The sequence below is a fragment of the Schistocerca cancellata genome, chromosome 5 (assembly GCF_023864275.1).
Source record: "Schistocerca cancellata isolate TAMUIC-IGC-003103 chromosome 5, iqSchCanc2.1, whole genome shotgun sequence".
In the NCBI taxonomy this organism is placed as follows: Eukaryota; Metazoa; Arthropoda; class Insecta; order Orthoptera; family Acrididae; genus Schistocerca; species Schistocerca cancellata.
In genome coordinates, this window is record NC_064630.1 from 137470278 (window position 1) to 137494279 (window position 24002).

General features: G+C 40.3%; 1 protein-coding gene across 1 annotated transcript in view; it reads right to left on the minus strand.

Moving 5' to 3' along the window:
• The window catches only part of LOC126188009 (probable 2-oxoglutarate dehydrogenase E1 component DHKTD1 homolog, mitochondrial), a 356616-nt gene that overhangs the window by 178729 nt on the left and 153885 nt on the right, over positions 1-24002 (minus strand). Inside the window, exons 8-9 of the mRNA XM_049929425.1 lie at positions 5208-5429; positions 4961-5118 (exon numbers count right to left, since the gene is read on the minus strand). Of these exons, the coding sequence (XP_049785382.1) occupies positions 4961-5118; positions 5208-5429 (380 nt within the window). The remainder of the gene's footprint in view (positions 1-4960; positions 5119-5207; positions 5430-24002) is intronic.

The following is a 24002-nucleotide window of genomic DNA, read 5'->3' on the forward strand; positions in this document are numbered from 1 at the left end:
CAGTTTTGTGGGTCACTTCTAGTACTCTTCTTCTAGGAAGTGTGAACTGAGCTTTTTTCCAAAAACTGGGCATGATTTTTTGCTTGAGGGATCTATGATGGATTATAGTTAGAAGAAAGGCTATCTCTGTCACAAATTCAGTATAGAATATAACAGGAATTCTGCTGGGCTATGGAACTTTGTTTGATTTTAATGATTTCAGCTCTTTCTCAACACCAGTGACACTAATACTTATTTCATTCATCTTTTCAGCAGTACAAGGATTAAACTGGGGCAATTCTCCTGGGTTTTCCTTTGCAAAGGAACATCTGAAAACAGAGTTAAGCATTTCAGTTATTGCATTGCTATCCACAATTTCAGTTCTTGTCTCATTTACAAGGGACTGGACACTAACCTTGGTGCCACTAATAGTCTTTACATATTGTTACAGCATAAAGTCAGTGCTGGCATGCCAATCAAGAATGACAGAGAAGAGACGGTTGTGAAAAGAGATCAGCCAATCACACACTGACCAACACACCTCCAGGACGACAACATGACAGCTGCAGCTCCTAGGTGAAGAGGACATAAGCGCCACGCCTGACTGGTGCAGCCCACTTCGAGAGCTTCTTCAATGTTAGCCACTTCATTAGCCAACACATCATAGCCCCTATCATTAGTATTCTCTACGTAGCACAGACTTGTGTTTGTCTGTTCTAAAGAAGACTGATTCTTTTGTATATCACCCTTTGCTTGTGACACATCTATCAAAGTTAAGTATTGTTTTTGTCTAGTTGTAATAAAACTCATTAATATGAATTGTTTGATTGATTGTCTAGCAAACTGAGTATGCAGGATTCCTGGACACAACATATAACCAGAATTTCTTTGGGTCCTGTGAAAGGTCATTTGACAATATTCTGCTATGATAATTATTGGAGGCATCACACATTGCCTCCCATGGATTACTTCTCCCCTCTCCTGGTTTCAGCTTCCACAGATGACAGTCATGTGCGCATGAGGTGTGCTTGCTTATATGAAATGTGTGTGTGTGTGTGTGTGTGTGTGTGTGTGTGTGTGTGTGTGTGTGTGTGTGCGCACTCTTTTGTGATGAAGGCTGTGGCCAAAAGCTAATGCATAAGTGTCTTTTAATTGTGCCTATGTGCAACTTAACATGTCATGTTTATCGTGAGTAGCAGTCTAGCTTTTCCTTTCATTGTTGATAAACAGCCAACATTATAATGCAATTTCTACCTGTAGATGAAGAAATATACATCAGGTATTTTTACCTTTGGTGTATATAGTTACATAATTTGATAACAGTCTATTTATATTCTCATGAGATAATAAAGAAAAGGAAGGTTTCTGGTGAACTTTAATTGCAACCATGTTGGCAACACATAGATATCTATAAGTGACTCTCTGAGAAGCAGTTTAACTGTGGATAACACTGGAATTATTTCAGTAATGACCATGTCTTGTGTAAGAAACCGAAAAGCAATCCAAATCATTACAGAATACAAACAGATACATAATCTGACAAACCATCTAGCTTCAAAAGTCATCTTTGTAAAAAGTCATTATGTTTTGTTAATTTATATCTCATTAGAGAGCTCAGAGAACAGAGTACATGTAATGCACTTTATACCGTGCCAAAACTCTTGTGGTGGGCTACAATCAAAGTATTATACATAAAATGTTTCTCAAGTTGAAATTCTAAAACACAGTTAATTCTCATATATACATGCTTGAGCAATGGGTGATGCCACAGTTGATATGAAATACACAGACTACCTTTTTTGGCAATATGAAGCGTCTGCACACTAAAGTATGGAGGATCCCACATTTTAAATCAGTATCTTCCAAACTGTTGGAGTGGTTGTACTGGATATGACAATGCTGTTTTCTGCTCTTGTCTGCCTAGAGTTCTTTTTATGAGGTTATGCCATAGACCATTGTATGAGCCTACTTTACCAAAAACAATTTGAGAACTCAAAATTTGTTCACATTATTGATTCCACATATGCTTCAGAATGTAGGGAGTGAAATGAGTTACCACCTAGATGCTGCCCATGTGACCATGGGGAACTTTTGCATTCTCAGTAATTCTTATTTTCATTTTGCTATGCATTAAATAGTTATAGCCATTTGTAGCCACTATATTCATTTTTAATTTTCCTGTAAATAAACATAAAAAAGTAAAAATATGAAAAGGATAGTTGCTACTGACTGTATAGTGGAGATGCTGAGCTGCAAATAGGCATAACAAAAAGACTGTGAGAAAATGAGCTTTCGGCCAACAAGGCCTTTGTCGAAAATAGACAGCACGCACGCGCACACACACACACACACACACACACACACACACACACAAACGCAACTCACACACACATGACTGCAGTCTCTGTCAGCTGAAGCCAGACTGCCAGCAGCAATGCCTGATGGAAAAGCAACGGGATGATGGGGGTAAGGAGGTGACTGAGGTGGGGAGGGGAAGAGATAGCAAAACAGGGGTGGGGGAGGATAAAGTGCTGTTTGCAAGAGTGAGCAGGTACAAGGTGGAGAGAGGTTGGGCAATTAGGTTTAGTCAGGAGGTTAAATGAAGGGCAGGAAGGAGGCAGAGGGTGGGGGGGGGGGGGGGGTTAGCATAAAAGGTGAAAACTAAAAAGAGAAAATGACTGGGTGTGTTGGTGGAATAGAGGGTCATGTAGTGCTGAAATGAGAACAGGGAAGGGGCTAGGTGGGTGAGGACGATCACTAACGAAGATTGAGGCCAGGAGGGTTATGGGAACTTTGGATATATTACAGGTATATTGCTCCTTCCAATATATAGTACATTCTCATAACTCTCCTGGCCTCAGCTTTAGTTGTCCTTACCCTTCTAGCTCCTTCCTTGTTCCGATTACAGCACTACACAGCCCTCTATTCCACCAATGCACACAGTCTTTTTTTCTTTTTAATTTTCTTCTTTTCTGCTAATGCCCCCATCTCCCCCGCCCTCCATCTAACATCCTGACTGCACCTACCTGCCCACCCTCTCTCTGCCTCATCCCTGCTCACTTCAACAAGCAGTATTTTACCATTCCCATGCTATCACTCCACCTCTCCATTCCAGTCCCCTCCTTAACCCCACCATCTGGTTGCCTCTCCCATCATTCACTGCTGCACACAGTCTGGCTTCAGCATCCAGGGACTGCAGTCGTGTGTGTGAGTTGCGTTTGCATTTGTGTGTGTGTCTGTGTGTAATCTATTTTCAACAAAGGCCTTGTTGGCCAAAAGCTCATTGACTGACAGTCTTTTTGTTGCAACTCGGTATCTCCCCTGTATTGTGACTAGCAACTATCCTTTTCATATTGTTACATTGTATCCTTGATATCCCATTGTTTCATAAATAACGTAATTTATAAGCAATTCCTAATTATCAGTACGAGTGTATTAGCACTAGCCATAATTTGTTTCTAGTATGCTTAATCAAAGTAGCCTCCAATGGCTCCTCCTGCCTGCTATTGTATAACCTGATTCATTTCGCACACCTGAAAGGATTGCTAAGGTCAATGAATATGTCCACCATTACATACACTTTAAGACAAAGAAGATAACATGCTATCAAGGAATAAATGAAGGAATAAATATTCAAATGGGATAGTAATAAGAAGATGTAACTTACATGTACAGACAAACATTTACAATTTCAGAAAAAATGGATAATTTATTCAAGAGAAAGAACTTAACAAATTGTACAAGTCAGTAATACCTTGCTGCACCTCTGACCCTTACGCAAGCAGTTATTCAGCTTGGCATTGATTGACAGAGCTGTTGGATGTCCTCTCAAGCGATATCATGCCAATTTTTGTCCAATTGGAATGTTAAAGCTCAACACTCCTGAGATAGTTCGAGGGCCCTGACTATAATGTTCAAAGCATTCTCAATTTGGGAGAGATTTGGCGACCTTGCTGGTCACAGGAGGGCTTGGCAGGCACAAAGACAAGCAACAAGCAGTGGAAGCTCTCACCATGTACAAAAGTGTAATACCCTGATGAAATATAAGCCCAGGATGGATAGCTATGAAGGCCAACAAAATGGGACATAAAATATTGTCGACATACCGCACTGTTGTAAGGGTGCTGCAGATGACAACCAAGGGGTCCTGCTATGTAATGAAATGCCACACCAGACCATCACCCCTGGTTGTTGGGCCATGCGAGAGATGACAGTCAGTTTGGTAGCCCAGCTATGTTTAGGGCATTTCCAGAAACATTTTTGCTGGTCATCAGGGCTCAATTCAATGGGGACTCATCACTGAATACAGTTCTACTACACTCAATGAGATTCCATGGTTGTTATGAGAGATATATTAAAGCTACAGAAATAGTATAAAATATATTCTCAGAATAATAAAATGACAGATAAAAGATATGTGATGTAGCATGTTTGGACACCAGCTCATCCTCTAAAACTTTGTGTATTACAGTATGCTGTATCAAAAGGAAAATTCAGTTGGGATAAGTAATAAATTATGAGACAAAATTTCTGGTCATTATCTATCTTCAGGTGGCGAAATATTTATTACTGCTGATAGATATCATACGACAGTAAAAGTGATGACACTGCCCTAGCTTTCAGAAATATTAGTTCATTTCTTGGGGAAGGCAGAGAGAGAGGATGGAGCAGTTTAGAAAGGAAGGGTAGATCAATCAAACCACAGTATCTAGCCTCATCTTCCCTACAGGCTGAACACTCTCATCCTGAAGTCCGATAGAGCTGCCATTCCTTTATGACATTCACCAACAGATCATTCTCTCCTTCCTGAGGAAGAAACTAACAGTACCAAAAACTAGGACAATTTCATCTCATTCATTTTCAAATGTGCCTATCAGCAGTAGTAAATATTTTGCCGGCTGAAGGAAAGTAGTGAGTACAGGCCTACTGTAGCAATTAAAATTAAACATCTTAAACCAAAAATTAAAAGATTTAAGTATACCTCCTGGAATTGATAATATTATATACAGCAGGATTTGTGAAAGTTGGGTCATCAAGTTCATTATGTCCCCATCTCCTAAAACAGTTGAGATCAATGAATACCTCTTTCCTAAATTTTCTTTGATATTCCATGGCAATTCTTGTTGCTTTGACAACCAGCTGGAACAAGCAAAGAAAATTTTCAAGTCATACACGAAACAAATCACAAAAATAAAAAAACTAAATATCAAAATTAATGGAATATTTACCTCAGGATAGTCACCATTCACATGTAAAACAGGTGCTGAAATCATCTTTGCAAGATCAGATGGATATCTTGATGATCTACCTCGGTCTGCAGGTGTTGTGAAACCTAACTGATTGTTAACAATTAAGTGGACAGTGCCTCCTACTTCAAAATGTGGCACTTTACATAACTGCAGAGTCTCTTGATTGACACCTTGACCAGTAAATGCTGCATCGCCATGAATCTTAAATAAAGATGTAACAGAAATTCATCCTTAGCACTCCAGAAATAAAATAATATTCCAAAGAGACATTAAAAACAACATATGAGTTAAGTAAAGAGGGTAAGCAATAAAGAAAAGTGAAGTAGATGAAAGAAAGTCAGATCAAAAGCAGCACAAAAGTGAGAGACATGTAGCAGAAGCAAATGATATTTTAAAATTTATATATTTATTTTACTTAACAAGATCAGGATCTTCAAACAATCTCTTACAACTAACCATACATTCCAATAAAATCCTCTTTACAAATAACACAGTGTTAAACATAGATAGAAGCTAATGTACTCCTTCAGTAATATAAAAGTAGGAATAAGGATCATGAGGATAATATTAGAATAATTAATTTGTGTACAGGGGCATTCAAACAATCATTCTTCTCACACTCCACATGTGAATGGAATGGGAAGAAACCCTAATAATTGGTACAATGGGATGTACCCTCTGCCATGCACCTCACAGTGGCTTGCAGAAGTATGGATGTGGATGTGGATGTAGTACTAGTAGCAGTAGTAATAACAGTGTTGTGACTCGCTGATTATTCAAAGTGCCGCCGCGCAATTACGCACGTCCTCTACGTGCGGCGCTGTCTGCCAGCCACGCAGCAGCTGCGCCACCTAAGCGGCCAGCCGAGCAACGGCCGCTAGACTGAGACTCAGTGTTTAATCGAATGCCACCTTGTACACAGGTCAACTTACTCAGTGACTTATATGTGTTGTTGTCCGAAATATGTGTTAAATTTGAAGATATAAAAATTGGCGACGAGGTAGTGGATTTTTCCTTTTCACCGTTGACTCACAGGGTTCCATGGCTACTGTCGAGCAGCTCTTGCAAAATCTCCTTGAACAGCAAACGCTTCTAACGACGGCGATTCGCGATCAGCAAACGCTTCTAACAGCGGCGATTCGCGATTTCGTCGCGGCATCAAATGAGGGGCGTTTCTCGTCGTTGGCTGTACCTCCTTTTCCACCTTACGACGAGACGGCGGAAGACTGGTCTGACTATGAAAAACGTCTTTGACAGCACTTCTTGGCATTTCATGTCACGGACAAACAACCATGTAAGTCTCTGTTCCTTTCCTGGATTTCACCTCAAATGTATCGGCTGTTGTCGCAATTGGCTCCTTTGAAGGATCCTGCGTCTTTGTCCTTTGCTGAAATGTGCTCCCTTCTGTCTGTCTATTTTCAAAAGCAAACGCATGTGGTAGCCTCTCGTGTTGCCTTTTATCGTTGTCAAAAACAACCAAACCAGTCCTATCGCGCTTGGGCTGCTGAACTTCACGGCCTCAGTCGAAAGTGTCAATTTGTTACTGACGTTCACAAAGAATCCTATGCTGATTCCATGGTACGGGATGCTATTATCCGGTCGGCGCCCGACAAAGAAGTTCGGCAACGTGCCCTTCAGTTGGCGAATCCGACTCTAGATGAAGTTCTCTCCATTGCACAGTCTTTTGAAATTTCTTGCGCCGCTGGGGCACAAATAGAAGCGTGGGGTGACGTCGGGGAAATACAACCTCTGTGCGCTGTTGACGACGTGTGCGGCGCGTCCCCGCCGGCCGACGTGGCCGCAGTGCACTCCCACGCGCAGCCTCGGCCTAGCCGTAAACAAACCACTAAGAAACTGCAGCAAAATCCCCGGCAACTTCCTTCATGTCCGTGGTGTTTTAAGAGAAACATTCACACGAGGATTGTCCCCAATGTTGGGCTGTGTGTCACACTTGCAAAAAGAAAGGTCATGTGTCTTCCGTTTGTAAATCCGACCGCATACATGATGTTCATGAACATGACGCTGATTCTGATTCTGTGTTGTCTGTCAATTGCACTTCTTCCCTTTCAGGGAAGTTATTCCTCACTGTCCAAATCCTTGGTCGAGATGTTCGCATGCAAGTGGATACCAGTTCTGCTGCCACTATAATTAATTCTCAGACGTATCTTCAGCTGGGTTCTCCACTCCTGTCCCCTGTCACTCGGCAATTACGGACGTACAATAAACAGAAGATTTCTCTCTTGGGACAGTTTAATGCTGAGGTATCTTACAAATCCATCGTTCGCACTGTTCCCATATTTGTGGTTGACCAGAGCACCGCAGAAAATCTTTTTGGTTTCGATGCCTTTCGCGTTTTTGGGTTCTCCATAGATCACTCTTGACTTTGCGGGACCCTTTATAGGTACTTATTGGCTCCTCGTAATTGACGCCTATTCTAACTTTCCTTTCATTGTCCGTTGCACGTCGCCTACCACCACGGCAACCACCAGTGCTCTGGCCCGCATTTTTTTCTTTGGAAGGCCTCCCCTCTACTCTTGTTACTGATTATGACACCGTGGCAGACGCCTGTATGAAATCCAGACGGACACGGGCGTTGCAGTGCGTCATTCGGACCAGATTCGGCCTCGGGTGCCAGCAACGCCTGTTCCGAATGCCACCACACCACCTTTGGCTCTACCTGATGCTCAGGATCTTGGCATCTCTCAATACTCACAACGCAGCCCTCTCACCGTCATCGCGATGCCATCACCAGAACGGACGCCACCAGGAGACGTGCCCATGCAGGAACCGGAGGACCGTCCTCTGTCAGAGTACATCTACTCGCCTCCTCCTCCAACAGACGCCGACACATCGCCCATGTCTCCTGTCATATCAACTGGACTTGCCGCAACGGGCAGATTGGTGCAGGGGGCCCATGCAGATTCAACCCCTACGTCTCCTGTCATCTCAACCCGTTATCATCGGGGACACTTCCGTCCGTACGGGAAGCCTCCTCCTCGAGACTTTACGGCGAGTCAAACAACGCCTATGGACGTTAGCCATCTCCAGGACACCTCCATCAAGACCAGTGCAACAATTTCAAAGGGGGGAAAAGTGTTGTGACTCGCCGATTATTCAAAGTGCCGCCGCGCAATTACACACGTCCTCTACGTGCGGCGCTGTCTGCCAGCCACGCAGCAGCTGCGCCACCTAAGCGGCCAGCCGAGCAGCGGCCGCTAGACTGAGACTCAGTGTTTAATCGAATGCCAACTTGTACACAGGTCAACTTACTCAGTGACTTATATGTGTTGTTGTCCAAAATATGTGTTAAATTTGAAGATATAAAAAACAGTAACAATAATAACAGGAAATAATAATATGATTTACAACCAAGAAGCTGTAACTTACACACAAAAGCATTGGTATGTTGATAGAGACAATAAAAACAATAAAAAACACACACACAAATTTCAGGCTTTTGCAATCCAAGGTTGCTTCATCAGGAAAGAGGGAAGGAGAGGGAAAGATGAAAGGATGTGGGTTTCAAGGGAGAGGGTAAGGAGTCATTCCAATCCCGGGAGTGGAAAGACGTACCTTGGGGGAAAAAAGGACAGGTATACACTCGCACACACACACACATATCCATCTGCACATATACACACACACAGACAGACATATGTAAATGCAAACAGGTTGGGCAGAGATGTCAGTCGAGATGCTTCTGTACTTCCGCCTCGACTGACATCTCTGCCCAACCTCTTTGCATTTACATATGTCTGCCTGTGTGTGTGTATGTGCGGATGGATATGTGTGTTTGCGAGTGTATACCTGTCCTTTTTTCCCCTAAGGTAAGTCTTTCCGCTCCCGGGATTGAAATGACTCCTTACCCTCTCCCTTAAAACCCACATCCTTTCGTCTTTCCCTCTCCTTCCCTCTTTCCTGATGAAGCAATCATGGGTTGCGAAAGCTTGATATTTGTGTGTGTGTTTGTGTGTTTTTTGTTGTGTCTATCTACCAGCGCTTTCCCATTTAGTAAGTCACAGCATCTTTTTTTAAAAATTACAGTCTCAGTCCAGCAAACTGTTTTAATCTGCCAGGAAGTTTCTTATCAACACTCACTCCATTTGAAAGCTAAAATTACATTCAAGAAGTAAGTATTTTGGGATCTTCTCCAAAACTCCTTGATCAATTTCAACCGAATTTTCACACAAACAGCAAAATTCACAAGTATCAGCACTGTAGGGTTTAAAACCTCCAAACGCTCCAACCAGAGCCAAAATACTGGCAAAAGCATGTTTTTTCAGTCCCTGCCAAATAGTCTGCCTGCATGACAGTCATGTTGTGTGAAAATTGTATTTGACTGACTTATCGACTTACTTTGCAGGGCAGCCTATGCATCAGGTGCAAGAAATGACTTTCCAACATCTGACATTTAGGCTAACCTGCTAGACATGTATACCAAGTTTTGGCATTCACAGCCAGCTTTATTGACATGCTTTACAAGGCAGCCTGTACATCAGAGGAAGAAGCGGCCGTGTTGTGGGAGTAGTATTGGCTTTCTTTATAAACCCATTCTGCAGGGACTACACATGCAGATGGGCAGGGCTAGGGGCGGATAGGGTCAAGGGGGCAGAATGTGCTGACAGAGAGAGAGAGAGAGAGAGAGAGAGAGAGTGGCAGGAGAGGCTGAACATAGAGGAGAGAGGAGGAGGAGGAGGTGGGTATGGAGAGGGGTAAGAGGAGATGGACAGAGAGAGGGGAGGAGGAGATGGACAGAGAGAGGGGGAGGAGGAGATGGACAGAGAGGGGGGAGGAGATGTAAAGAGAGAGGAGGCGGAGGAGATGTCAGTGGGGGAGCAGTAGGTGGATGGGGAGTGGGAGAGGAGGAGATGGATAGATGGATAGGGAGGGACAGGCAGGAGGAGATGGAAGGGGAAAGGAGGCAGGGTGGAGAGGAGGAGATGAATAGCAAGAGAGTAGTAGAAGGAGGTCAGAGAGAGGGAAGGGGGAGGATGACAAGGGCAAAAGGGGACAGAGGAGGAGATCAGCAGTGGGAGGGAGGAGAAAAATATGGTCAGAGAGAGGTGAGGGAAAGAGATGGGCTAAGAGAGGGGGAAGAAGGAGATGAAGAGACAGAGAGCAAAGGGATAAGGGGATAGACAAATAGAGGAGGGAGGATGAGATGGACATGGAGATGTGGGAGGGCAGATGTGTGCAATACATGTGTTGAATGCATTCATGAGTGAAGCTGTAGGGAAGCTGAAGGGAAGAGGCTAGTAATAAATAATGATGATAACAATAATAATAATATAAAGAATATAAAAGTTTCTTCTGTCTGATATCCCCCTCACCACGTATGTGTTACTTTTCTTTCCCTTCTGCATCTGTACTTACATTTTTCTACTCCCTAATACTGTCCTTATGAGGACTTTTCAAAATTTGCAAACAGTCAAGATTCAGCTGTATTCTTAAATTATTTGGTCTCTTCTGTCATATATTATTAGTATAAATAATAGTAATTATAATAAAAGCTCCCTCCTAGGAGATGCCGCCTTGTCACAAGCATCTTTAGTGCCAGGCATGAGGGCTTGCATGGTCTGTCAAAGTCAAGAGCTGTACTGGCAGTAGCATAGCTACTGGGAGGGCCCCCCAAGCCGAAGTGGTCTTGATGGAGAAGCCAGACAAAGTGTATCCCACAATATAGTGCAGGGAGGACTCTAGAGGTGCAGTAAAGCCAACTTCCATAAAGGAGTAAACCCGATACAAATCTTGGTCCTCCAAGTTGGGGGTTGGGCAAGCGACTAACAACCCCTTCCTGTAAAAAAAAAAATCCCTGTTCAGAAACTTCAAAGTGAAGAAGCTGGACTGATGCATGGAAAATGACGCAGCACTCTTAAAGGGAAAGTTAAAGGCAACTGAAAAAAGAAAGCTGATGTGTTTATTGGAATGTGGAATGTAAGATCATTATACAGGGCGGGGGCCCTGAGGCCACTGCTAGAATAGCTTGATAAAACAAAAGCAGGCACATTGCAGTACAGGAAATGCGATGGAATCAAAATAAAGTGCTTGCTATGAAGATCTGGATAATTTTCTACCATGGCCCAGAGAGCAACCATGAATTTGTTATAGAGTTCACAGTTAGACAAAAATTTAAAAATATAGTGGGTGGATTTAATGGAATAACATCAAGAAACTCACAAATGAGACTGAAGACCCGATTCGCAAACTATTCATTGATCAATGTACGTGCACCTACAGAAGTAGCAGATGATCAGGATAAGGACGCCTTCTATGAGGACCTCAAGGGAGTCTATGATGTGTGCCCTGAGCATGATGATAAAATAATTGTTGGAGATCTCAGTGCACAGATAGGAAAAGAAGATCATTACCATCCAGCAAATAGGAAAGCATAGTCTCCATGAATACCTAAATGATAATGGACACAGAATTGTAAAGTTTGCACTATCACATAACATTGCTGAAGGAAGCACTCTGTTTCCACACAAAAGGATCCATAAAGCGACATGGTGTAGCCTTGATCAGCATACCTTCAATAAAAATGATCTTGTAATTACTGACGGCAGGCATTTCTCAAACTTACTAGATGTATGAACCTATGGAGGAGTTAAAGTGGATTCAGACCCACAACTTTTAAGGGGAGTTGGAATGCCGGAAAATGGAAAAAATTCACATTTTCAGTTTTTAACCTTATAACTTAATTTGAAATTTTCTGCTTAAAATGGTGCAAAATTTGTTAAGAAATTCCAATTGGAAGTATTTTTATTTAATTTTTCAAAATTACATGTGCGCCCAGCAAAGTTACCCATCTTGTGATTTGTACACATTTAAATCTTCGCATTTCCGAAAACATTACATATAGAAGGCTGTGGATTTCACTCTTCAGTTGTAGAATCTTTGATCCTTCCATAGGTACCATTGTTTTTACGACTAGCTGTGTTTATTGTTCAGTTTTTGATCTGTGAGTGTTTGTTTTGAGCCTCGAGTTTAGTTTGTCGCTCATTTGGAGTTTGTTATCTGTCTTGTTTTGACTTTCAGTGGTGAGTGCGTAGTTTCTACGATGCCTAGGAGTGCATCATTATTTAAAAAGCGAAAGTTTCGCGGTAATAGATTTACAAATAACGTTTGTTCAAGTGATTCTGCTTCAGCACCTGTTGATGCTGGTGAAAGTTCTGACGTTTGTACAGCTGAGATGTGTGAAGGAGACACGCCCACCAGTGCATCAAAAAAGAAGTTATCAAACTGTGCAAGTGAAATTACAGATGAAGCTTCTAATGAACAATATGTTTTAGTCGACTTTCCTGTTTTTACTGAGTTTATGAAGAAATGTTTGTGTTGTAATCTTTGTGGAGGTTCTTTTGATATGAACATAACAAAATCTATAGGACTTTCCTGCAAAATTGCTATAGTTTGTGCCAGTTGTGAAAATGAGACCTGTTTTTGGAGCTCTAAAACATGCAGTAGCAATTTGTTTGAGAGTAATATCAGGCTAATGTATGCAATGAGAGCAATTGGTAAAGGACATACTGCTGCTCAAACATTTTGTGCCATAATGAATCTTCCACCTCCACCTGCTAAAATTGACAATTACACTGAAGTGATAGGAGATGCTGTTCAGTCTGTAGCAGATTTATCAATGAAAGCTGCTGCCAGTGAAGCAAAATATATAAATGAAGGAAACCCAGATATCCCTGTTGCTTTTGATGGAACCTGGCAGAAAAGGGGTCACACATCCAAAAATGCTGTTGCTACTGTTACTAGTGTGGACAGCGGTAAAGTTTTGGACTATGAAGTGCTCACTAAACATTGTTACCATTGTGCATCTGGTAAGATAGAAGCAGCTCACATATGTAGCAAGAATTATGAAGGTACGAGTGGAGGCATGGAGGCTGCCGCTGCTGTGAAAATGTTTAGCAGATCAGAAAAAGAACGGGGAGTATTTTACACAAAATTCCTTGGAGATGGGGACTCCAAGGCATACAAAAGTGTTACAGAATCCATGCCATATGTCAATAAGACAATAACTAAACTAGAATGTGTCGGTCATGTTCAGAAACGAATGGGCACTCGTCTAAGGAAACTGAAACAGAATCTGAAGGACAAAATTTTGTCAGATGGTAAAACCATTAGAGGTCGCCTGTCAGATAAAATTATAAATGAATTACAACAATACTATGGTATGGCAATAAGAAATAATGCAAATAATTTGCAGGAAATGAGACAAGCTGTATGGGCCACATATTTACATCGATCATCAACTGATGATAATCCTCAACATTTTGCTTGTCCAGATGGTCCTCAGTCATGGTGCAATTATAGAAAATCTCAAGCTACTGCGGATCCTTATCACCATAAAAATTATATTCCATTGGCTGTTATGGAAGTAATTAAACCAATATATAGAGACTTGGGGCATCCTGATCTTCTGCGAAAATGTCTTCATGGTTGTACCCAGAATCAAAACGAGTCGTTCAACAACCTCATTTGGACTCGTGTACCTAAGAATGTATTTGTTGGGATAAAAACATTGAAATGGGGAGTCAGTGATGCTGTTATTTCATTCAATGATGGTCATATGGGTAGGCTAAAGGTCATGGCAAGGCTCGGCATTGCTCCTGGTATCAACACCATCAGAGGTCTTCAGCTTCTGGACAGCGTGCGAGTAAGGAAGGCTCAGTATGCAGCTGAATTTAATACAAAAAAAGCAAGGGCAGCAAGGAGAAGAAAGCTTCTAGGTGAAGAAGAAGAACTAGAAGATGACCCTGATTACTCTGCTGGACACTTTTGATAATAGAATAAAAGGTATTTGTGAATTTTCATAATAAATTACTTTAATCGCATTTTCTGGCATTTGACATTTTTAGTGTTACATGTACCTTTATCTCATAAACCACTCAACCAACAACATTCAAATTTTCAGAAATGCTGCAAAACAGTTCAAAGAGGCCACTGAACTAGAATCATGACAAGAACTGGCTTATTCTCTGAACTAGGGAAGTTTATGTTATACTTTTTCCAATAAAAAATGGCTTAATGGTAAAAAATTCATAAATACTATACCAACAAAAAGAAAACATTGGTTCTAGTTCAGTGGGCTCACAATATATGCTGAAAACCTCTGCCAGAATTTCAAAGTTCTGAAGATAATAGTTCCAAAGAAAAAGGTACACAAAGTTAGCAAATTTAACATTGGCGAGATAGGGCATTCCAACTCCCCTTAATTGAGAAACAAGAGCTTGAATATCTAATGCAAGGAAAGCCAAACAAACATCTCAAAGAAACTATTTGGTACCAAAGTTAAAAAATTAAGAGATTGCTAAAACATCCTCTGAGAAGCTTACTAGGAATCTTGCACTATACACTTTTAGTGTAAGTGATACTCTGTATCAGGAATGGAGTGTTTGCAGGGATGCAGTCATTAAGGTAGCAGAAGAAGTTCTAGGGAAAGAAGGAAAACAACCAAAGAATTCATGGTTTATTGGCTTCTGTCTCGGGTTCTTCGGCCGACGTTCATCTAAAGATTTTTCTGACGTTTCGCCAGCACGAGTGGCTGGCATTGTCAAAGCTTCACCCTTCATTGCTGATGGGGAGGGTGAAGCTATGACAATGCCAGCCACTCGTGCTGGCGAAACGTCAGAAAAATCTTTAGATGAACGTCGGCCGAAGAACCCGAGACAGAAGCCAATAGGCAGTTTGTCAACAAGTGGCCACGAAAGCCTTAACAATTTTGAATTCATGGTTTGATAAAGACTGTAAGAAAATAAGTCATGAAAAAAAACTTGGCTTTATGGGGAAATGCTTGATAAATAGTATACACATTTAGCAGTCATAAATTATCAAGATAAAAGGAAAGAAGAGAAGAAACTGCATTGGAAGAAGAGAAGGAAATGGGAAAGAAAGCAGATTGAGGAGTTGGAGACAACTGGAAAAACAAACGATGTCAGAAAATTCTATCAGAAAATTAATAGTGAAAAAAGAACATTTTGGCCATGTATTTATATATGTAAAAAGTAAAAATGGTGAGTTACCAACTGATGACCAAGAGATATTGGAACAATGGGTAGTATATTTTAGTGAATTGTTGGATGCTACAGAGCCCAATATTGAAGAGATCATAATCCACACTGAAGCAGATGATGAGGCCATAGTCCCCCCCCCCTTTCTCTCACTCACTCTCTCTCTCTCTCTCTCTCTCTCTCTCTCTCTCTCTCTCTCTCTCTCAAGGAGAAGTAGACAAAGCAATAGCCTGACTGAATAACAATAAAGCACCAGGGACTGATAATATAACATCAGAACTATTGAAAGGCCAAGTAGTTGAGTTAAATCACAGGATATACAAGATTTTATGCTTTATCTGGTAAAAGGAAGAGATGACAGAAGAATGGAATGTAGAGAGAGTGTGTTTGATACACAAGAAAGGAGACATTTTTAAATGTGGCAACTACAGAGGCATAACACTCCTAAATATTACTTATAAAATACTGTCAAATATCTTGTTTACTATACTCTCACCTCTAGCAGAAAACATTATTTGATATTATCAATGTGGATTCAGACCAGTAAAGTCATGTGTGAACCAGTTATTTACTCTCTTGTAAATTGTAGAAAAGACCAACAAATTTAATGTTGGTGTACACCATCTTTTCATTGGTTTCAAATCTGCATATGACACAATAAATCGGGCTAAACTTTATGAGGCAATGTGGGAATTTCAGGTGCCTGAGGGACCAAAACAAGAAAAAATTGTCTGGTAAAGATGGGTTGCAAAATGCATACCTTAAGAGTTATGAGTACTTGTTCAGTGGAAGACATCTGTACCACAATAGCAAAGACGAAGAAGTGTTCATAGCTCTTAGGTATGCATTTTAGAGCCCATGTTTACTAGTCTATTTTTTTCTAAATGCTTATTTCTGTCATATTGCTGAATACTGACCGTTCCAACTGGGACACCATACAGTAAGATATGAGACAAGTCAGTTGAGGGATCGTATGATGGATAAACATTTATAGGTGATATTATAGGTACATATATTATAAATAATTAACATAAAAATGCTTATAATTGGCTTACAATACATAATAGTCCTTTTTCTTGAAATTAAATAAGTGTAAGCACCAGAACAAGACAGAGTATCTATTTAAACAAAAAATTTGATTAGACAATATGGCTCTGAAATACACTGCCATTACACATTACTGTAAAATTTTAGACAGTTTATAATATATTTAACATATATAAGGGTTGATCTGTGAGAGATTCTTTTAAGCCATGGATGCAGATGTCACATAAATATACGTTCAGTCTGATTTTAAGACTTGATGTAATATCTAAAGATTTAGTTTTTGGGGGCAACTGGATGTAAACTGTGTAACCATAATGTGATATTTTTCTGTGACTGAGGCTAGTTTATACTTTTTTTAAATCTTAGATATCTTCAGTTCTGTGGAAAAAGTTTGGATATTTGTTGCACATGCTTTAACACGTTGAAGACCAAGCCTGAGCATAGCTCGGTCTGTAACTTTGTGTTAAAAAGACTGTCACAGAATATTGGTCAGGCCATGATTTTCTGAATGTGTGAGCCACTTACTGTTCATAAACTGGACTTATTTCATATGAGAGCAATGTACAGACACCTTGTGACATGTTACTTGACTGGTTCTGCCTTCTGTTGTCAGTTTCTAGAATTATTTTGAAAGAAACATTAGCAAATGTTGTGAATCTCTGAGTTAATATGATCACACTGACATAATTTTGACCATGTACTCATTAGGGTTTACAGTTTGCCATAATTCTGCTACAAATAAGTCATGCTTGTTGAGTGAGCAAGGAATTTTGGAAGCTCAGGAGGAAGAAAAGTGGAATAAAATTTCAGCCTGCAGACTTAAATTAATATTGCATTGAATAGGTCTGTGAGTGCCGTGCTGCATTTGTAACAGAGTTGAAAACATGCAGGATAGCAGTTCTGACAGTATCCATAGCACACTAAAAAATGTTTTAAATTTGATTATGCATCTAGAGAGACCTCTAATAAGACTTTGTTCGGTTATTTGGGACAATTTCAAAATCCAATTTAGATAGTCCTAATTCATAATACTTAAAGAGTTATTGATCTCAAGCTTTATCTAGTTCCCATGTTACAAAATTAGTTGTCTCACTGTGTTGTGCAGTTGTTTTCAGTGTGTTAGTGTTCATATAGCAGCTGCCCTTTTGAGTTTTGTGGTACAGTTTAATAGTATTGCTTTTGCCGTCTTTAAAGACATCCCTGCAAGTTCTTACTTTTCCTTGTTTATATTATTTTGAGTGTTACAGTTTTAATAGTGTAGAGTTATGCTGCCTACAGCACCATGGCCAGTAGTTTAACCTCTTATTGCAGCCTGCTTGTAGTTTCTGACTACACTGTTGTGTGTGTGTGTGTGTGTGTGTGTGTGTGTATGTGTGTGTGTGTGTGCGGGAGAGGGAGGAGGGAGTGAGTGAGTGAGTGTGAGTGTGTGTGTGTGTGTGTGTGTGTGTGTGTGTGTGTGTGTGTGTGTGAGAGAGAGAGAGAGAGAGAGAGCACCTGCCATGGTTGACAGACTCAGGCTACTGCTCTAAATCGTACTGCTTTTGAGGAACCTCTGGCTAAAGCTGTGCCAATTCTGGTACCAATAGAATCTTCTGGAAACCCCAAAAACACTGTACCTTCCAATGCAACAACTGATAGGTTTGTCCTCAGCTAGTGACACATAGTAGGCAGTGCTGGGTTCACGTACCTCTCGGTGGAGACAAGCATGGGAGCTGAAGTGCAGGTGTCTCTTTAAATGTTAGAAAATGTACAAGCTGTTAACCAGTTCTGATATCATATCTGATCCAACAAAGAAGCCACAACTGTTGGGACAATAGGTGATTTATAGCCATGTCCAGATAAGTGCAGAGGGTGGCTATGTTGGTAATTGAGAGTCCAATGTTTTGCTTAAAAGATAATTTTTAAGCTCATTCTTAAATTTTACTTCATCTATTATTTCCTTTATGTACACTGGCAGAGTAGTGTAAAGTTTTATTCCAAAATAACTTACATGCTTTTGGTTTGTGTTGTTCTTATCCTTTCTACATACAAATTCTTATAACTTCTAGTATTATAATTGTGGCAGTCCTCATTTGTACGTAGATTTTTCATATGTGCTCTTGTACACAGAATGCATTTAAATATATACAGTGATGGTATTGTGAGTATTTGTAGTTGTTTGAAAATGGGCCTACAATGAGTTCTTGGAGAATTATGTCCTATGATTCGTATCACTCTTTTCTGAAATTTGAAGATATCTATTAAGCTTGATTTAGTTTTGCTGTAAGACACAATGGACTGAAAGTAAGCAAATTACAATAGTCTAGTACAGTCTGTGCTGCATACTCTAGATAATATCCTCAATGAAAAACATGCCGAATTGAGCATGTGGCATTAATACTTGAGATGGTCTTTCCAGCTTAAATTTTGATCAATGTGAATGCCCAAAAACTATGTGCATTGCACACTCTCAATCTCCTTATCAATTAGTTTTAACTGGAGGTCCATATCTTGGGTTGCTTTGCCATACTGTACATAATTTGTTTTACTTAGATTAAGTGTTAACTCGTTAGCTTTAAACCATTGTTGTATATATTTCAGGACTATGTCAGTTACAGTGGTTAATGATTTTTTATCATCACTTATAATTGTGCTCATGTCATCTGCGAACAACGTTATTCTGGTAGAAATATTCGGATTTTTTATGTCATTTATATAAAGCAAGAATAGTAAGGGACCTAGAACACTGCCCTGTGGGATGACTATTTCCAATTTCTTTACATCTGAAATCCACTTGATTTTCTGATTTTTATGTTCTGTGATGATTTATACTGCCTGAGTTCTATCATGAAGGTAAGATTCAAACCATTGCCTCACAACTCCCCTTACACCTATTGCCTCCATCTCTAACAAAACTTGATGTACTGTATTGTAAGCTTTAGATAGATCTGAGTTAATTCCCACTACACATTTTTTTTGTGTTGAGATTCCTGACAATCTCTTCAGTATAGGCACGGATACCTGATTCTGTGCTGTGGCCTGAGTGAAAGCCATGTTGATTGCAGTTCAGAAGTTTGTAAGCATCTAAGTAATTTATGAGTCTGGTTTTCATCAATTTCTCTAGAATTTCAGAAAATGATTGGAGGAGGGATATTGGTCTATAATTTTCTACCTTGTGTCAATCGATCAATCAATCTCTTTATTCATCTGTTAACAATATACACTCCTGGAAATTGAAATAAGAACACCGTGAATTCATTGTCCCAGGAAGGGGAAACTTTATTGACACATTCCTGGGGTCAGATACATCACATGATCACACTGACAGAACCACAGGCACATAGACACAGGCAACAGAGCATGCACAATGTCGGCACTAGTACAGTGTATATCCACCTTTCGCAGCAATGCAGGCTGCTATTCTCCCATGGAGACGATCGTAGAGATGCTGGATGTAGTCCTGTGGAACGGCTTGCCATGCCATTTCCACCTGGCGCCTCAGTTGGACCAGTGTTCGTGCTGGACAGGCAGACCGCGTGAGACGACGCTTCATCCAGTCCCAAACATGCTCAATGCGGGACAGATCCGGAGATCTTGCTGGCCAGGGTAGTTGACTTACACCTTCTAGAGCACGTTGGGTGGCACGGGATACATGCGGATGTGCATTGTCCTGTTGGAACAGCAAGTTCCCTTGCCGGTCTAGGAATGGTAGAACGATGGGTTCGATGATGGTTTGGATGTACCGTGCACTATTCAGTGTCCCCTTGACGATCACCAGTGGTGTACGGCCAGTGTAGGAGATCGCTCCCCACACCATGTGTTGGCCCTGTGTGCCTCGGTCGTATGCAGTCCTGATTGTGGCGCTCACCTGCACGTGCCAAACACGCATACGACCATCATTGGCACCAAGGCAGAAGCAACTCTCATCGCTGAAGACGACACGTCTCCATTCGTTCCTCCATTCACGCCTGTCGCGACACCACTGGAGGCAGGCTGCACGATGTTGGGGCGTGAGCGGAAGACGGCCTAACGGTATGCGGGACCGTAGCCCAGCTTCATGGAGACGGTTGCGAATGGTCCTCGCCGATACCCCAGGAGCAACAGTGTCCCTAATTTGCTGGGAAGTGGCGGTGCGGTCCCCTACGGCACTGCGTAGGATCCTACGGTCTTGGTGTGCATCCGTGCATTGCTGCGGTCCGGTCCCAGGTCGAAGGGCACGTGCACCTTCCGCCGACCACTGGCGACAACATCGATGTACTGTGGAGACCTCACGCCCCACGTGTTGAGCAATTCGGCGGTACGTCCACCCGGCCTCCCGCATGCCCACTATACGCCCTCGCTCAAAGTCCGTCAACTGCACATATGGTTCACGTCCATGCTGTCGCGGCATGCTACCAGTGTTAAAGACTGCGATGGAGCTCCGTATGCCACGGCAAACTGGCTGACACTGACGGCGGCGGTGCACAAATGCTGCGCAGCTAGCGCCATTCGACGGGCAACACTGCGGTTCCTGGTGTGTCCGCTGTGCCGTGCGTGTGATCATTGCTTGTACAGCCCTCTCGCAGTGTCCGGAGCAAGTATGGTGGGTCTGACACACCGGTGTCAATGTGTTCTTTTTTCCATTTCCAGGAGTGTACATCATATGGATGTAGTCAATTACAATTTAGTTTCTTATCTTTAATTTGTTTCAAAAACTTGGATAATAAATACAAATATTTTATATCAGTATATATAAATAATATTACTTTTCCATATGCAGATATTCTTCAATGCTTTAAAAACTATGTGTTAGTAAAAATTGTTTAAGATCTACCTTGAATTTATGAAATTCTTTAATTTTCTTTATTGTAGAAGGCAATGCACTAAAAAGTATTTTGGGCTGGTAGTTTACACTTTTTTGGTAGAGTGCTCCTTTGTGGGTGTCTTGTGGGTGGGTGTCTTGTTGCATGGTTATGAACCTGATTATTTAATGTTGAAAATTCCTGGTGCGTTTTCAGACAGCATACGCATTCATAGATGTATAAGCTAGGAAGAGTCATTATTTTAAATTCTTTAAATATATCCTTGCATGACACTCTGCAGGGAACCCCTTTCATTATTCTAATAGCCCTTTTTTAAGTTTGAAAGCTTGTTTTGCCATACCTGTATTTGCCCAAAAGATCACACCATATATAAGCAAACTGTTCATGTAAGCATAATAGGCACACAGCAATGATTCAGTGTTGCAGCATTCCTGAAGCATTCTTAGCATATAGCAGCATTTACTTAATTTTTTACTCAAAACTTCTAGATGCTTTTCCTATCTCAAGTGCTCATCCAACCATATAACGAGGAATTTTGTGTATGGAGCTTGTGCAATAACATAGTTCCCTAACTCAGCTTTTACTCTTCCTCTAGCTTTACTTTTAATATTACTGAAAGTCATCAATACCGTTTTATCCTTATTTATGAGCAAAGGGTCATCACTAAACCATTTTCCTGTCTCATTTATTGTCCTAGAGACGCTCTGCTGTAGATCATCCTCAGTGTATCCTTTTATAAAAATGCTCGTGTCGTCAGCGAACATCACAATTTCTGCAACTGTCAGATGGTTTGGTAAATCATTTATGTACACCGAGAACAACAGAGGGCCTAACACAGAACCCTGGGGCAGTCCATAGCTAGTTTTTTTGAAATCTGAAACATACTCTTTGCCTTCATCACATATTTGTACTTTCTGTTGTCTATCAGAGAGATAAGACTTGAACCATTTGAAGGCAAGTCCATGGACCTCATAACATTCTAGTTTCATAAGCAATAAGTCATGGCTGATTAAATCAAATGCTTTAGAAAAATCTAAGAATATTCCAAAGCTTAATTCGTTCTTGCCCAAGGCATTTATAACCATTTTCATGAATTGGAAGACTGCAGTTTCTGTGATTCTGTTCTTTCTAAACCCATTTTGAGCATTAGTCAGTACTTTATTTTTATTCAGGAAGTCAGCAAGCCTTTCATGCATTACTCTTTCAATTACTTTAGAGAAACCTGACAATAATGACACTGGCCTGTAATTATTTATGTCAGCTGTGCTATCCTTTTTGTGAAGTGGCTTTATTATGGAGAGTTTTAGTTTTGATGGGAACACCCCTGTCCTGAAAGAAGTATTAATAATGTCAGTTAGGTGAGAATCTATACTGGTAGAACTGTGTTTGATTACCTTGTCTGGAATTCCGTCAATAACACAAGACATTTCATTTTTTTAGTTTATTAATAGCATTTGTAACTTCACATTCTGTTAATGGGTACAGAAACATTGTCTTTTCACAAGTTGTTAAACAGAGGTCTAACCTTAGAGATTTTCAACATCTGAGGAAACACACCTTCACTGAAAGACAAATTGGCAATATGAACCAGAGGCTTTATAATTTCTTGGACAACTTTTTTATTATTGACACAGGCACTTAATCCACACCTACAGACATTTTTTATTTTAGACTCTTTATCACCTTTAATATTTCATTATCATTCGTGGGAGTTAACAAGATACTACTGTCTACTTTGGGGCTGTTAATTTCTCATGTTCAGTAAAGTTTTTACTTAATGACACAGGCACACTTCAAAAGTAATTATTTGTGTAATTTGCCAGAGTTTCACATTTTAATTCAATATTTTCACTATTTTTGAGTACTATTTCCTGATCCTTGAGGCCCTTACCTATTTCCCTTTTCACAATTTCCCAAGTAGTCTTGATTTATTGCCTGATTTTCTAATTAATTTATTATTACTTAATAATTTTGCTTTTGTAATTACTTTTCTATATTTTTTTTTAGTTTGTTACATATTCTTTAAACTTGGGGTCAGTACAACCATTCAGTTCATAGTTAAGCATGTTCATGGTCCTGGAGGAATTTCTAATACCTGATGTGATCCAGGAGTTATCTTGTAAATGCCCGTATGAGGTTGTTTTGACAAGTTTTTTAGGAAAACACATTTCAAAATTCAATATAAACAGGGAAGAAAAAACATTATATTTAGCATTTGTGCTAGTTTGTAACAGTACTACTGCTCATGATAGGTTAATCAGTGTATTTATGAAGTGAATGCAACTATTTGTGGAGAAGGTTCTTTTGTACATTTGATATGAACTGTTTTTGGTCCAAGGAGGGCTATGGGAAATTTAAGGATGAGTGCATTGTGATCATATATTCCTAGATCAACATTTATTACATCTGTATCTGTGGTATCTATATTTGTGAAAATATTATCTATGAGACTTTTTGAAGAGTTTGTTACTCTTGTAGGGTTACTTATATGCAGATGCAAGTTGAAGCTCTGCAAAACATTCAGGAACTGATATTTGGGTGCACCTTCAGTCAATAAGCTGACATTAAAATCTCCACTTATAATTATTGTTGATTTGTTATCATGTAATATATTGACTCTAACTTATTTCTAAAAATTTCAGGATCACCACATGGTGATCTGTACACTGACATTATTATTTATTTATTCTTTTGCATATTCAGCTGTATTGCTGCAGCCTCAAAATGTTTTTCTTCACTCAAGGATTCAGTTACAGTCATATTTTTAACCTTTACTCCACGTTTTACATAAATGCAAACACCACCATGTCTTGTTTCCTTCCTGCAATAATGACTTACTAATTTGTATGTGGATATACAAATATTTCTAGCTTATAACACATGCACCAATGTTCTTGAATACAAATACAATCTATACTAGCTTCACTGGCTGT